The 16712-nt window shown below is 42.9% G+C and overlaps 1 protein-coding gene across 1 annotated transcript in view; it reads left to right on the top strand.

Moving 5' to 3' along the window:
- Positions 1-13629: 13629 nt before the first annotated feature.
- Positions 13630-16712, top strand: part of PTPRT (protein tyrosine phosphatase receptor type T) — a gene marked incomplete at its 5' end in the record, with an annotated part of 254562 nt that continues 251479 nt past the window's right edge. The window contains one exon of the mRNA XM_083873197.1: positions 13630-13890. Coding sequence (XP_083729323.1) covers positions 13630-13890 — 261 coding nt within the window. The remainder of the gene's footprint in view (positions 13891-16712) is intronic.

Genomic DNA, 16712 nt, shown 5'->3' with positions numbered 1-16712 from the left:
CATAATGCACTAAATTCCATTCTGTGAGGGAATGTGGACAATTGGATAAGTAGAGTAGTGCTGAGAGAAAAATGTGTGGGGAGCTGTGAGGAACAAGCAAACAGCTCATCAATTTGGGTGGGCTGGGGGCAGTGTCTCACATGGAACTTCTTATTTTTGGTGAGCTCTGCTTACTCTACAAACACAGTGTATTCCTGGCCATCTAAACCACTCATTTTGCTGTGGCAGGAATGACACAAAAAATGTGGATTTAGATGGATCAAGGAACTCAGCAGCTGCAGTATCTGAAGTTCCCATCCGAGCAGTGCTATCAAGTCCATCTGCCATGGCCTGCAGAGCTCAGAATGGCTCTGGTAACTGTCCTGCCCTGTTGGTTTTCAGCAGGAAAATCTGGACCAGAAAATGTGATTCAGTAGATCCCATTAATTTCTAATAAAAATTTAACAACATGCACATAACACTGTTTATTTCTAAATGAACTGCAGTCCACGAGAAATAAATCTCTCTCTGCTTTTGGGCAATTTAGTAAAAAATGTTTACACAGGCATCCAGCTCAAAAAGCACATGGGAGTAGCAGCCTTTGTAGATACTGGTAATCCTGTTTCTGCCTAATATCAAAAAGACCAGGAAGTGAAACATGATAAAATATTGTGAATTATGTGTCCTTTAAGTGTACTGAGCCTATTTGATTAAAACAGGGGAATGTCTACAGTGGCTCAAAGGCAGCATGTTTGAAGCTGCTCAAAAAGATGCTTTGTTACTAAACACAAGTGTCACGTTATTTGAGCAAAAATACTTGTCAAGTTTCAGTACTATCAGATGTTTCCTTAAATAATGATTGGACTTGTAAGGATGGATATAGCTTAATAATCTTTAATTATAACTGTGTGGTTTTGGATTACTTTAAGCACAAATACTGTGTTGTGGTGTGAACCAGTCACCAAATTAATCATTTTATGCAGAAATAGCTGCTATTTGCATTAAATTAGTCTGTTATCACAGAGACTTAGGCACCTTCTCTGAACACCAGGACCAGCCACTGTTGGCAACTGAGCTGCTTCAAGGTGGCATTTCCTTGTCTCCTTTGAAATACAAGTCAGAAACATTCAGCTGGACAATGTCCCCCTGAATTGTCCAATCCCCTGGAAAAGTGGGTGCTGGTAGCAGCCCCCCAGTTTAGGTTGCTGCAGTTCTAACAGGAGTTAAGCCAGGCAAACAAACATTGTGTTTAGAAGAAAAATCTGGTCTAATTTAGTTCCCATGGGAATGAGCAAACGGAGTGATCTCAGCTGGGAACGCCGTGGGCTGGCCGTGGCTCCTTCCCCCTGTGCCAGCACACCCCCACTGGGGTCTGCACCAGCCTCTGCTTTGGCACTTGGGAGCTGCTCCTTTTGGGAAATGATTGTGCTGCCGTGCTCTGTGGTGGCTCGTGAGATGGCCTTTAATTATTTCTGAGCCCACTCCGCCAAATTCCGCCCCGGCGATGCCGCAGCGCTCCCGGAATAGCAGCAGTGACTTCAGCAGCACCCAGCGCTCAGAAACTGAGCTCATCAAAGTTGAAAATTTGGTGCAAAAATAGCTCAGCCTCTGACCTTTAACATACTCTGAGTTTGGAGCTGTAGTGTTGATTTCTTAGATGTATCCAGAAGTGACCATATGGTTAGAACAGAGTTATGTAAAATCAAAGACACAATTCCTCTTCAGACATCATTTGCTCTGTTTGCCTTTTGGCATTGCATTTAATACGTGCTTTCTGTCACAAATAGAAAAGGTAATAATCCCTCTGCAGTTTCCTAGAAAATGTTACATATACAAAACATATGGAAATGTTAGCTGAGTTGCAGAGACCATAAATGTTGGCTGGCAATGGAGCTGCATGCCTGCTAATGAGACATTTAATTCTGGCTGACATGGAAACTGCTCCTAATACTCTAGAATTATATAATAAAATATATTTAGCTATTTGTCTTTAATGATTAAGCAAACAGAGAGCCTGATGTATTGAAAATAAATATGTGCCTGAACCGTGGAGCTCAGTGCTCCCCAGTAAAGCGACGCTTGCACCAAAATACTTCTGGCAGCTGCCTGGCTGATGCCAAAGGCAATTCAAGAGTGGTTTCCACAAAGCCCTCCTTGGTTCAACCTTTAGGGTCCAACTGGCCCAGCAATTTGGATTTGATGTCAGTTTTAATTAACCACAGCAGCAAGAAGATAAGCACAGTTTATTAACTTGCTACGAGCAGGAAGCTCTGGGTAGAGCTGTCTCAGCTGATGGTCTTGTGAGGCTTTTTTTAGACACAGTAGACTGGAGCCTGAGAACCTTGAACAACACCAGGGTAACCACCTGAGAACGTTCAACCTCAGTGGCTTTAGAGAAGCCGAATTAAATAAATTCAATTATGAATTATTATTGTAATAGTAATTCCTTGTTGTGAACCTGGAACCATTCATCCACACACCTCTCACAAATGAGGCTGCAGCCAACAGCTGCTGCACCTTTGGGAAGGGAGAAGGAGGCAGAATGGAGTTTGAAGTCTGTCCTTTATCTTTTAAAATGTTGTTACGGGCGAGGATTAGGCAAAAATGAAAAGATGTGTTCAGAGAAAAAAAAATCGAGTTGGAAAAAAGGATCAACCCAAAATAAAAGTTGAGAACAAAGGCTCCCTGGGGAAGGACTGTTGTTAAATTTGTAATGGCTTAATTGATCAGTCATTGGATCTGGGTAATGCAGAGCAGTCTAGGAGGATAATTGTGTGTTGTTAGAAGTTGTTTTCTGTGTCTTTTCACCATTATATAAATCAGACCTTCATGGGATGGAGAACACTGGAGACCTGACTTTTTAATCCAAATTTTGTGCCTGTCATGTACATTTAAGCATATCAGATCCTATTTCTGGAGAGAGGTTTTACCCTGGGAAACAACAGACACTTTTGGCTCACTGCCCCCTCCAAGAGAGCTGATGGTGCAGTGGCTGAGATGCAGTGATTTAATTATTCAGTTGCTTGTAGTCTCCAACCTAAAACATGTTTTCTATGCATCTGTATCCACCTGGTTGGAGAGATTTTTATTTTTAACCATAGGGTTTTGACAGGGTACAGAGTTGAATTATTTTAAAATAAGCACCGTGTTTGAATACAAAGAAGAAGCACACAGGATAAATAGTAATTGTTCAAAAAGACTGACCATTCCCTCTGAACTCCTTTCCTGTTGGTATTTCGAGAGAGAGGGGCATTTGGCAGCAGGTTATGCCCCAGGTTAAGGCAGGTGAGGAAGGGATGGTGTTCTGTAAATCCTGAGCCTTCTTCAGCAACATCTGTGCCAGAGGCTTCGAGCAGAGGTTGGGACTCACATCCCCACAACATCTCTAGGACTTCTCTTTCAAGCTCAATAAAGCTCCTCGTGCTAAGAACAGGAATTTTGATGTCATTAAATGAAGATACTATGTTGAATAATGGTTATTACTCCTATTTTTTATTTGCCCATTTAATTACATAAACATTATTAACTGTTTAATTCAATTGCCTAACTTTTACCAAAGTGATTGGTAGGGTTAGTAGTTGTCAGGCTTCTGGAAGTAAAAAGCAAATAAACCTGTTCAGTTTGCAGGGTTTAGTGTGCTTTTTAATCAATTTTGAAAGAAAATCATGTAACAAAATTAAATTTGCAGAGAATTCTTGACTGTTGTTTGCAGTGAATTATATGGGTTTTATTACAAATACCTTTACCTGATAGACTGGTGTAACTCCACTGTTAATGGACTCTTGTTTTTTAATATCACTGCCAAACAATTTATACCATGTTTATAAATAATAGAATAAGGACACCGTTGAAGGAAACTACTGCAGTGACCTTAGCAATAGTGAATGCTGGCAATGAGTCTATTAAAAAGGTTTTTCACTGCTGAGATTTATAGAATTGTTTCTGATTCTACAGCACACATTTTTTGCTTCTCAGTGAAGCCAGGCTCTCAGCTGTGGCAATTGGGCTTTTATTACAGAAAAGTTTATAAAATGTGAGAGGAAAATTCTAGAAATAGCAGTGAACTCTAGAGATAAGTGTGAGATGTTTTATGCCTATGGACACCCCATCCCTGGCAGTGTCCAAGGCCAGGTTGGATGCTTGGAGCAGCCTGGGGCAGTGGAAGGGATCCCTGCCCATGGCAGGGGCATGAAAATAAATGTTTTTTAAGGTTCCTTCCAACCCAAATCATTCTGGGATTCTCTGATACACTGAACAGCTGCTGCATGGCTGTAACTGAAGAGCAAAGGTGTGTCTCCTGAATTCTCATGGACAATGATTTGTGTTGTAAATAAAAACGTGAGTTTGTTGGTGAAGAGGAAGATGTGATTGGAGCTCTGGTGCTATTCTGGCTGCAGTTCTCCGTGGTGACTTTTAAGGAGGAAAGGGCTGTGCTCCAGAGATGCAGGTGGAAAGTGATGCTGGATCACAAATTTTGTCATGAATCTTTCTGATAAACCGTGCAGTGGTTGTTATAGACTAGAAATGTTAGATGTCAATGCCTTCAGGAGCTCACTGACTCAACAATGTCTTTAGGACAAATGTCTTGAAGTGCAGTGAAGTATCATTGCTGTGTTTGTGTCCACAGTGATGAGAATTCATTTTTTTGTGCTGATTTTTCACACGAGATCCAACGGGTTTTTATATTGGGTACAGACCACTCTGGCCTGTAGCTGAGGTGGGAACAGGCAATAGAGAAAGAGCTATTATTTTATATTTTTTCTGCCTTGTCATTTTTGTGGTGTTGCAGTCAGTTTTCTTGCACTTCTAGATCATGACTTGGTGAAAAACTGAGGCAGTAAGTCCCTCCTGTGCTTAAAAATGTCCTCTTGTCTCTTCTGTGCTGGACATTCTCGCTCTCCCAGGTGCTGCTTTTTCATTGCTATTTTTAAGAGTTCTGTCTTCATGTTTCAGTTGAACTTTCTTCAGGCCAATGAAGAGTAAAAACATGTGTCACTGAGGAAATGATAAAGTCAGAACCTGAGTGCTGAACGTTCTTTCTGTTGCAAATCTCTCTGTCTGTGTCGTTGGTGTCCTTGTCAAGGCCACAGAATGATGTGACCAAAAGCTGCACAAAATGTTACACTGCTAGAAAAATGCTTTTAACAACACAGAAGAGCTATTTTTATTATTGATTTAAATATTCTTACAAGGGTAAAAAGAGCATCCCATTAACAAATGGAGTCCTTCCCAAGTCCCTGCTTCACAGCCTCTTGCAGGAATCCCATTTCCCCCTTAAAGCCCTCTGCTAATTAGGCACTTGTTGGCTTATTTGTCACTTGATCCCTTCCATATGGATTTTGTAGTTGAAGAGGGTTTGGGGGCTCTGATCCACCAGCAAACCATTAAAATATAATTTTATTTCTTTTCTTTTCTTTGTAATCCATGATGTATTTTTGTCTTGTTTCTTCTGTCGGGGTGGTTTAATCTTCCCCACCCAGGCTGGTGGAGCCTCTGCAGTAGATGTTCCTTTATTCAGCATTAATTTCAGGGGGTGATAAAGGGAAGCTGCCACTTGGCTGGGGACAAGTCCTGGGTTGTGAGCATCTTTCAGTGTCTGCAGGTCACCAGGATTCAGACTTTGGACAGCATTTGTAAAAGGAGTGCACTTTATTAACAAAGCACTCATGTTTTATGGGTAGCAGTGTCTGGCACTGGAAATGCAGCAGACATGCATGGCTCAGTCAGTGGAATCAGTGGAATTTTTGCCATACACTTGATCTCTCTGGGAGGACGGGGGAAGTGCTAATGTCACAATCTTCACTTCAAATATCTACAGCAAATATTTGAGGTAATATGAGATCAGCCTTGTTCTGAGAGGATTTTTCTTTAAAAAAATCCACCAACAACATAAGTCTTTTTATTACATTCTTTTCCAGAAGAAAAGCTTTTAACAAATAGTAGACTGTCACTTTAAAAAATTCTTTGCTATTATCCAACAATTTCCCAAGTGAATGAATCGTCCTCATGAATGATACTGAACTCAACTTGCCATTTAAATTCATATTTATCAGTGAATCAAACCATTTCATTGGTAGATTAATTCAGTATGACTCACATTTGAGAATGAAACCCCATGGGTCTGATTTTGCCCTAATACATGGAAAAGGGATGTGGTTATGAGATACAGAAATTCTGGGTTTGTTCAAACGCTGCTGTCTGTAGTACATCAGTGAGGGGAGAAGATTTCTGAGCCTTTTTTCAGTGTTATACACAAAAAGGAATGCAAAAATGTGGGAAGTGTGTGGCAGGTAGGTAATCATAAATTTCATAAAATAAGAACTACAAATTAAGTGACAGAATCTTAAAGTGCATGGAAATAGTAATTTATTTTCCCCAGCACAATGTATAATCAAACTCTAGAGCTTGTTGACAGAGTCTTATTCCTGACTCAACAAAAACGATGAGAGAAAGATCATTCTGTGGCTAATTAATGAATGGGGTTGATGCAGGTTTCGACTTCAAAAAAATCTTTATATTGCTGATTGTCAGAAGATTGAAATGGTAAATTCTGCTTCATTGCACCCTGAGAAAAAATCTTACATTCTGCTTAAAGTGGCTGCTTTTCCACTGCTGGAAACAGCTGTGGAGGTGGATGGGCTTTTAGTTACATTGTCCACAATCGTATTTTGTCATACCTAAAATAGAGGGTGTTCAATATCTGCTCTGTGGCCTTCAGAGTGACTTGAAGGTAGTTCAGAGAGACCCCTGGCTCTGATCTGTCCTTCTGCAGCCACCACTGAGCTAAAGGGATGGATAAAGGGAAAGGATCCCATACTCTGTCTCAGTGTATGAGGTAGTGATGATGCCTTGAGCTTTAGCTTTCATATTTTCACATTCTATGCTGCCCAGGGGTGCAGTTCTGAGCTCACAGTCAGTGTCACTCAGCTCTGCACAGAGCAGGGACACAAAACAAATCCTTTTCCTGCTGCACACCAAGGACAACTTTCAGGCCCAAAAGCACAAACAAGGGTCGCTGAAGGGAGGAACAAGAAGGAAGAGACCTCACAACCTGGAGCTGGAATTGGACAATTAAACCCCAATATGCAAATGGACCAAAACTTATCAAAGTGTGAGACCTCGTGACCAGTCAGCCATTTTGGGACCATTTTTAGTCCACCTTGGGTGTAGCCATGGTCAGGCCCTGTCCTGCCCAAGGTATATCTTAAAGGCTATTCAGTAAATATCTACTTTATTCTCTGGCTCTGTCCAGTCTCTGTTCCAGGTCAGCCTTCCAAGGCATCAGTTTCTGGTGACCCAGATGGGACATGAACCAATCCTTTCCTACCAGGAATCTGTCCTGATAGGACAAATACTGAGTTAGTTTGTACCACAGCAGGTGCCTGGAGGATGAGAGACAAAGGATCTAACTGGAAATGAGAGGTTTTGGACTGAATAAAAGGGAAAAAAATATGAGGGTAGTCAAGCAGTGGAGGAGGTTTTCCAAAGGCGATGGCCAATCCTCTGGGGAGGTGTGGAAGACTCAGTGGTAAGCTCAGGGCTGATCCTGCTTTGAGCAGGGCCTTGGCCTGAGGCCCCTTCAGCCCAGATAATCCCGTGTGGCTTTGTTCTGCCTTAACAAGGACAGGTGTCAGGCTCACTTGCTCGGAGATAGAGTTGTTCTCTGGCAATAAACACCACTGTGTCTGAAAACACGCCGCTGCACCTGCTGCAAACCCGCGTCTTTGTGTCGGGAAGAGTCTGCTCTTTAAAACAACATTGTACACCTGAGCTGGGTGTTCAGGGCTTTAGAATCCTCATTTTGCAGCGGAGCATTTTGACAGCTTCCTTTTCAAGTCTTTCCTGGTTGCTGTAATTTGACTTTTGAAGCGGCTCAGCTCTTCAAAGGCAGCAGTGAGACAGCACCAGCCGAGGTCTGCCGGCGGCTCCTCGTTCCTTCAGCTGTCACTTGTCAGAGCACACTCGTGTAAACCTAATGAACAATGTGCAAAGCCATTAAAAACTCAATTACGGCCTTCTCTTTACTGCAGACGTGAGAGGAGGCAAACATAAAGTGCTGATGTGTAAACACAATAGCCACCATCTGCTGCAGAGCGGCGTTTGGGCTCCAGGAACGGGAGCTTGTTGCAGATGCGTCAATAATAGGATGCTTATCAAGGCATCATTATCCACCAAGCAGGGGAAAAATTGAAATTTATGGCCAGCTAGAGAGCACTTCATGGTTTAATTCCCCAATTTTCAGTGGTATGTTTAATAACTAGGAGAGAGTGGCGTTTTATGTTCCTGCTGTTGGAAAGGATTTTTGAAAATGAATTTATTTACAGTCTCCCCATCCTCCTTGCTTCTGACTGATCTGAGCATAACACATTCATTTTTACATAGTCAGGATAAAACCAGCAAGATATTAATTAATTTAACCTGTTGAACAGAGAACACCATGTTTAATTGACCTTACACTCAATTTGCTTTAATGAGCTTATACTTCTCTGTCAAATAAACATAAAAAAGAACTTTTATCCAGCATACATAATTTTTCCCCCCAAAATTCTTTTTCTTTTAAGTTTAATGGAGACTTGGAAACTTGAACTTCTGTAAGGAAGTAAACAAAACAATGAAACTCAATGATATTTTTGCTTCTTTTATTCCCCAATTGGATATGCAACAGTCTAAACAAGAATTTCTCCAAGGTACCTTTTGTTTTATTCATATTCTTGCCTGGAGACATTCAGGAGGCTTTCAGCCATCTATTAGTCAATAATTTCCATTTGTGACATGTTAATTCATTCCTTAGTCCTTTGTACGAGTGGAAACTGTGACAAGTGATTTGTTGGTGCCAGACCAAGTTGTATCTCTTTTATTTGCACATACAGGCCTATAAAATGAGAATAAGTCCTATCAGCTTCAGCTCTGTGCTCAGCCTAAAGAAGCTGTCAGACCTTGCTTCATAATATGTCAATTTTTATTAAGGATAATGAGGAAAACCACATTTGTCTTTTAAAGGCTGGCTTGTTTTTTATTTATTTTCTCCTGGTGGGAGCTGTTTTCATGGTCTCTCACCTACCCCTGAGTGAGGGATCTTGCCCACACAAGTTCCATTTGTGGACAGTGGATCTCATCTCTTGATCTTGGAGCAACTTTGTGAAGGTCCTGGAGGACAGGATGCCTGTTCAAGTTCACACTGTGAAAATAAAAATAAAACTCTGTCTATTTGAGGCCAATTTATTGGATAAAGAGTATTATTTATTCACAGCTGAATTTTATAGAATGAATATTTTATTAATTTTATTCATGAGCCTGATGTCAATGATTGTCTTGACAGAATTACAAGTTTTCAGCCCCTGGGATGGTCAGGCTTGAGGTGTTCCCCTGGATCCTGTGGGATGAGCTGTGCCTGGGGTATCCCAGAGAAGGGTTTGTGAGGAAAGCTGCCACCCCAAGGCTCTTCAGAATCAAAGGACTGTGCTAGAGTTCCTAGGGAACAAATCCCTTTAAACAAGGTGTGAGTTCTTTTCTCTGGCAGAGGTAGGTAGCTCTGTAAGTGGAAATTTTTCATCTTTTCCACTGTCATAAGATAATACCTCTTATCAGGACTTTTCCTGAGAAAGTTGTGTTTCTTACAGTATTTCCTCCTGTATCTCTACAGACACTGTATTAAAAAATCATACCCTATAAATAGAAAGCTGGGAATAATTTATCCATGACAGTTGTTTGCAAGGCTATGTTTTTAGTAATTAAGACTAATTATTTTGCTAAGTGCTTTTTGGTGGCTGGGTATTCCTCTTGTTGGTGTTGTCAGTCTCTGGATTCAGGCTCCCCACTCTCCCCAGAATTGTCAGCAGTTGCACAAAAGGCCACAAATAGCTTGTGATTCACTTTTTTGTGGGTGGTGAAAAATAGAATTGTAATTATTGCTTGGAACTTTTTTATAAAAGCTGATGTTTTTTCTCCCAGAGGAAAGCTCGTTATTTTTATATATGGATCTGTAAAAGTGAAATATTCCCTAACTTTTGCTGTCATCGAAGCTCTTCCCTCCCCCAGTGCAGTTCAGGGCTGTGTTGTGTTAGACACAGAACAGCTTCAGGGTAGTTCTTTAGGGCAGGATAATCTACACGTTGTCCAAATTAAAAGGAGAAAAGTTGAGAGGCATGCCCAGAAGTGGAATGCTGTGCCAGGTGCAGTGTAATCAATAATGGTGTAAAAATCCCTTTTCTCTGGTCTCTCCCCAGTGTGGGAGGCACTTGGTCAATAACGTTGTGGATGCACAGGAGTTCTGCTGTTCCTGGAGTGATTCTGGGCTGCACCTGCCTCCCCCAGGGTGGGATCTGGCACTTGGGGAACTTGTCCGCATTGTACTCAATTGTACTCTGAAATGCCTCAGGCAGAGCTTTCATAGCAGGTCCTGGGCTCCCCCAGACCATGCTGCCCTGACTCAGCAGTTTTACAGGGTCTTCCCTCCCAAATTCTCTGGTTCTTGCAACTGGGTGCTGACAGAGATCCTGGAATCCCAGAATGGGTGGGGTTGGGAGGGACCTGAAAGCCAATTCAATCCCATCCCCTGCCATGGGCAGGGACAACTTCCACTGTCCCAGGGTGATCCAGCCCCATCCAGCCTGGCTTTGGACACTGCCAGGGATCCAGGGGCAGCCACAGCTGCTCTGGGCACCCTGTGCCAGGATCCTCACCCTCCCAGGGAACAATTCCTTCCCAATTTCCAATCTAAATCTCCCCTCCTTCACCTTAAAGGCATTCCTTGTGTCCTGTCCCTCCATCCCTTGTCCCCAGTCCCTCTCCAGCTCTCCTGGAGCCCCTTCAGGCCCCCTGGCAGGGGCTCTGAGCTCTCCCTGGATCCTTCTCCTCTCCAGGTGAACACCCCCGCTCTCCCAGCCTGGCTCAGAGCAGAGGGGCTTCAGCCCTCATGGATGTGGATGTCACAATCAGCCTTCCCAAACACAGTATTTCTGTGTCAGGTTCCCAGCCTGCTGCCTCCCTGAGGAGCCGTGCTGCCTCTCCAAGTCTGCTGGCCCCTGTGCTGTCTGCTAATAAATGTTCACAGGTCATAGAAATGGAACCCAAATTTCAATTTCTCAAAAGTTTAGTTTATATGTGTAGATTTTTAAGGTTAGTGTGGATACATTACATGCTGAAGAAGGGGATTTTATGGTTGACTGGGAGCAGAGTTACATCAGCAATGGGCATTTGTCAGGATCCTAATTTATAGAGAGAAACCAGAAAGTTTGGATTCAGCTCTGACATTTCTCTAAGTCCTTGCTGTGAATCTGGAACTCTTGACTTGGGACTGTTTTGTTTTTTCGTTTTTCCTTCATTTCCACTGAAAAGCAGCGTTACCAGAGACCATATTGCCTATAAATTTTCTTAGAGCCTCTTCCTCTTCCCCAGCTGTGCTTGCATTGTGCTGGAATTTTCCAAGGTCTTTAGAGTAACTTCTTTTTTAGTTTTTTTTAAAAGATTGACTTCTTCCTGTCAGTCCTTTACAAAATGCATATATATCATATAAACACAGGGAAAAAAACCCCACAACATTTTTATGAGAGAAAGTTGCTCATAGCTGCTATAAATTTATAATAAATGACTGTTCACTGCACAGAATTGATCCAAATGTTTGCCTGGCTCGTCTGAGTCACCTGCTGTGGTGAGGAAGAGGGAAAGTCAATAGGTCGGGAGTGAGGCAGGGCTTTTCAAACTCAATCTCCTGTGACGTGCCAGAGGCCAGCAGGCAAACACATCTGTAGCGTGGTTTGGCAGCAGCATCAGAGCCAGGAGTGTCCAGAGGGCTGTGTTTGATTAAAAATCATCACACCTGGCTGCTGACACACATTCCCCCGCCCCGTCCTGGTGTTTTCTTTAGTTCTTTCTGAGTGTGAGTGTCTGCACCCACATAAAGGACATCCTGTAAGCAGAACTGAATCAAATAACTCTCATCATGTTCTCCCTTATTGCTGATATTTGTCACCTTGATGCATCAGTGAGGAGATGAGTGCAGACACAATGTGCTATAAAATAACTGCTTGATGAATCCAGATGCGAGTTCAACATTGAGTGCCATGGTTAATATGATGTAGACTTCCAGGTTAACAAACTCATAAATTGCCTCAGTATACATTTCCCTCCCTAAATTCAGCCTACCCTTCCCTCCCACAAGAATTATTGTCCTGTTGCATTGTTACAAGTAAAAATGTTGCTGTTCTTTTGACAGCCCTCACTTGATTGGGCTCTGAAAATTGGGGTTTTCTTAACATGACCTTCAAGTATTCAGGTGCCAGGTTTCAGAAGGGTGTTGGGGCCATGCAGACAAATATCAGCTGAGAGCTTGCTCTGTTGTAGTTTTTGTGTTGAATGATAGAATTGTTAAGGTTGGAAATTACTGTTATAGGTCATCAAATCCAACAATGAGCCCAACACCATGCTCACCACTATACCACATACACACATTTCTTGGACACTTCCAGGGATGGTGACTCCACAGTCTGTTCCAGTGTTTTACAACACTTCCCGTGAGGAATCTTTTCCTAGTATCCAACCTAAACCTCCCTTGGTGCAACTTGAGGCTGTTTCCTCTCATCCTGTCACTTGTTACCTTGTATTGAATGTGCCTTTGGGGGACAGTGTGCAGCAGCAGAAAGAACCTGGTTGTTGCTTTTGAAGTGGGAATGTGCTTTTGTTTAGAGTGATGTGTGATCACAAGGTGATAAAGTAATACAAGCAAGACAGTATTTCTACTTTGAATTGCAAGTTATTTAAAGTGGTTCTAAAGTTATATTAAAGTTATTAAAGTGGTTCTAGCCAGCCCTGAATCTACTGGTGTGTATACCCTGCGATTTGAATATCCTTTCTCTCCCTAACAACTGGCATCCAACAGCTGCTTCTTTCAGAGGACTGGTTTGTTTTGTGGCTTGTGAGGGCACCTCTGACTTTCCGAATGGAGAGGTTTACACCAAAAACCCAAGTGTCTTAGGGGGACTTGGTGGTGCTTGTATCCCCAGTTGTCTGTTCTGTGTGTGCTGTATGTTGAGTTCTGTGCCTTCAAGACTGGTTCTGAGAGTGAAGCAGGGAAAGGAGCACAGTTTGTTTTGAAAAACAGTGTTCACTCCTCTGCATTTCTGCTCCAGGACTCTCTTTGGCTGAGGCACAGACAGCAGCGGGACAAACAGATTTTTTGCTTTTAGTTAGTTTAGCTAGCTGAGGCAGAGAAGTTCCATGGACTGTTTTTTTTCCCTTTTTCTTGGGGCTGTTTAACCCTGCTCTGGACTGTAAAACCCAGAGGAGCACCAAGGGCTGGCACCTGTGGCCCATTGGGGCCTGGACCTTGGCATTTTGTCAGTGCTGGAGGAGCTGAGCTACACCCACAGCAGGGACTGTCTGAATTTGCCAAATCACTTCGGAATAATGAAAGGTTTTATTGTTTCATATTATTAATTATTTATGTTTGTGGATACTTTGTTAAATAAATAGCTTTTTCCACTTTTCTTGGGGGAAGTACCGTTCCCAGACTGGCTGGGTGGAGAGGCCATTTGGGTTTGCTCTCCAGAGGAACCCCATTCAGAGATTTCCTCCTAAATTTGCCCTAAGCCAGGACACCAAGCAAACCCTCTCTTTGCTCTCTTTTTCCTTTGGCCTGCAGGCTCCTTCATGATGGTGAACAGCTCCGGGCGGGCGTCGGGGCAGAAGGCTCACCTGCTGCTGCCCACGCTGAAGGAGAACGACACCCACTGCATCGACTTCCACTATTACCTGTCCAGCCGCGACCGCTCCAGCCCCGGTGCCCTCAACGTCTACGTCAAGGTCAACGGGGGTCCCCAGGGAAACCCCATCTGGAACGTGTCAGGGGTGGTGACTGAGGGCTGGGTGAAGGCAGAGCTGGCCATCAGCACCTTCTGGCCCCATTTTTATCAGGTAGAGGGTTGGAAATATTTCTCTCTCTCTCTCTCTCTCTCCTTTGGATGTCTGTTGTTCATTTTGAAAGTCAACGCTTCCCTCGTTGATTTCTCCTCTCAGAATAAGTTCACGTGTAATGGTTATATAGGCAGCTTGATGTATTTCTTCCATCCTCACCTTTTTTCTTTATTTGTGGGCAAGCCACAGAGTGGTGAATGGGAGGCAATTATTGACAAGGTGCACTTGTTCATGATGAAATTGTCACTTGTATTGGCACTTTCTATGGTGACTGTAAACAAAACAGTTTCTGGATGTGTGTCTGTACTCTGCATAAACCTCCCTGGATTATTTTTGGACCTTGGTTGATTCCGTAAGAAGGAACATATTTCGACTTGTCTTTGCATCTTCTGCCCATATGAGAGGTGTAAAGGCAAGGTACCAATAAATTCTTGTACCATGCTATCAAATGTGGATATTCTTCACTAGATCCTCAGTTGCTCCTCTTTCTAGCACAGCTTTATTTATTCTGTTAGAAGATTATTTTTTTTTTTAGACAAGGACAAAGCCAAGGAATATAATGGCTACACTATTTTTTGTTATATTAGTTTTACACCTACTTGTTAGTTATCTGCTTCATGTGGGAACTTCACAGCCATTGTTTTAATTTCAGTTAGATAATTCTCACACAATGGACTCACATGCTGCTTTTTGTTTGTTGAAGGAGTACTTTGTCTTGTTTTATATTCAAGACACACACCAAAATAAAAAGCCTGGGAGGTAATTGCATCCTAAACCTTGCAGGAGATTTGGTGTCCATGTGATGCTAATAAAAGACACGAGCAAAATAGGGACCAGGATAGAATGGACTATGAAAAGGCAGCAAATAGTCTGTGTATAAAAAACAGCAGGTAGAAAAGCCTCTCTTTTTCTTGCTTCTAATAACTGGGTAGGAGGTCTGTAAAATCCGAGCTGGAGGAGGATGCTTTAATGTTCTGCCTCTGAAAGAGTTGTGGATACCAGCAGAATCCAGAGAGTGCACCAGGCGGGCGAGAGGGAAGGATAAAGAGATGCAAATGTGTGGAAAGTGGTGTTTTAAGGGCAGTGCACAACTTGTGACTCTTCTGAAGGCACACTGGAGTGCTCCTGCTCCATTCATATTAACGTGATCCTGAGCATGAAGCAGAATTTGCTTCATCGTAGGTGCTCCACAGAGATAACAGAAATGATCTTTCACCCAGAAAATCAGCGCTTGAAAAACCTGCAAAAGGCAGTCTGATCTCGCACTAAGAGGGATCCTGCTCTCAGATATATCAATAGGAGGCTTCCTGAGTCTCACTTAGGTCTTTTACAAGTACTTTGGCAGGTCAAGTTTGCTTTTCTTGGACAAAAGAACCCTTTAAATCAAACAAGGATTTTCCAGTGAAGCACAAAGTGAATGGATTGGAAGGCAGCAGTATCTGCCCAAGCGTAGTTCCTTCCTAGAAAATGCAAGGGGCTTCTTTTTAAATTTTTGATGAGTGAGAGCAATATTTCCTTCTGATCATACTTGTATTTTTGCTCCTTCAGCATGACTTTTAAAATTTGAGACCAGTCCTGGATGTTATGGTGGTCTAGTAGGCTGATTTCAGTCTCTGATTTTATAAATCACCTTGCTGGTGGTCTGTAGTCCTGTGAGTTTCTACATTTAAGCGAGGTTTAAGAAAAAATGAAAAGAAAAAAGAGAACTTGAAGCTTGAAAAAAATGGAAGGGAAAAATTACTGGTATTTGCTAGTCTAAAGTAACACTCCTGCCTAAAGAAGTCCAGAGGTGGGAGGACTACAAACCTTGGGTGTGTTGCTGCCTGAGGAGTGCATGATCTAGAATGTGCCATTGCAGTGTTACTTAATAAAATCCTGGGAGGACTTGGGTTAGAAGGGACCCCAAAGCACATCTCATGCCATGGGCAGGGACACCTTCCACTGTCCCAGGCTGCTCCAAGCCCTGTCCAACCTGGCCTTGGGCACTGCCAGGGATCCAGGGGCAGCCACAGCTTCTCTGGGCATCCTGTGCCAGGGCCTGCCCACCCTCACACTTGCCATTTCTTTGTCAGCTTTAAATCAAAATTGCATTCCTGGAGAACTCTCTGTACACAAGAGGCCTGACAGCCTGTTCTGTATTTAGAAAAGACCAGGTAAAACCAAGGTTTTCCCTAAATATCAAAATCTGCATCAGGCAAAATGTTATTATCCTCCTAACACACAGAAACCACACCACCCTGGATTGGGATGTGCATCAAAAATTCAGCCAGACAGAACAATCTGAAGCTCTCTTCCCTGGTCTGAGGCTTTGTCAAGTACTTTGAACTGTGGAGATGGGGCTAGTGGAAAACTGGTATCCAAAGCAGTTGCCAGAGGTCATGTTTTAGGTCTGGCAGCTCTGTGCAAGGGTCACAGGAGTCACCTGCAGAAGCACTTAGCTGAGATAGAAATGTGGGGAAGTACATCATGTCTACCCTGGAGTTACTTGTACTTGGATTCCCAGCCTGCAAATGTTCTCCAGTGTAGCGAGAAAAAGCTCTAATGGCTCTTAGAGAAAGGTAATACGTGTAATCTTGAATTACTGCTTGCCATGAGGATGAACTCGGTCCCAGAATGCACCAAGGGCAGCACTAGAGCCTGCCAGGAAGGTGTTTTTTTGATGTAGAGCAAGGAATGTTATTGATCCATGCCTGGAGAAAACTGTTGTAGCACAACAGATGAGCTGGGCTAACACAGACATTGTTGGTAAATCACAGCGCTGGAGCGGGGGCTTGTTTAGTGGGAAGGAAACATGAAATGACTTTGTGTTTGCAGGTCTCAGG

Source organism: Zosterops lateralis, assembly GCF_965231275.1.
Source record: "Zosterops lateralis genome assembly, chromosome: 16".
NCBI lineage: Eukaryota > Metazoa > Chordata > Aves > Passeriformes > Zosteropidae > Zosterops > Zosterops lateralis.
Note: the sequence above shows the minus strand (reverse complement) of the source record. Positions and strands in the feature narration are given on the sequence as shown.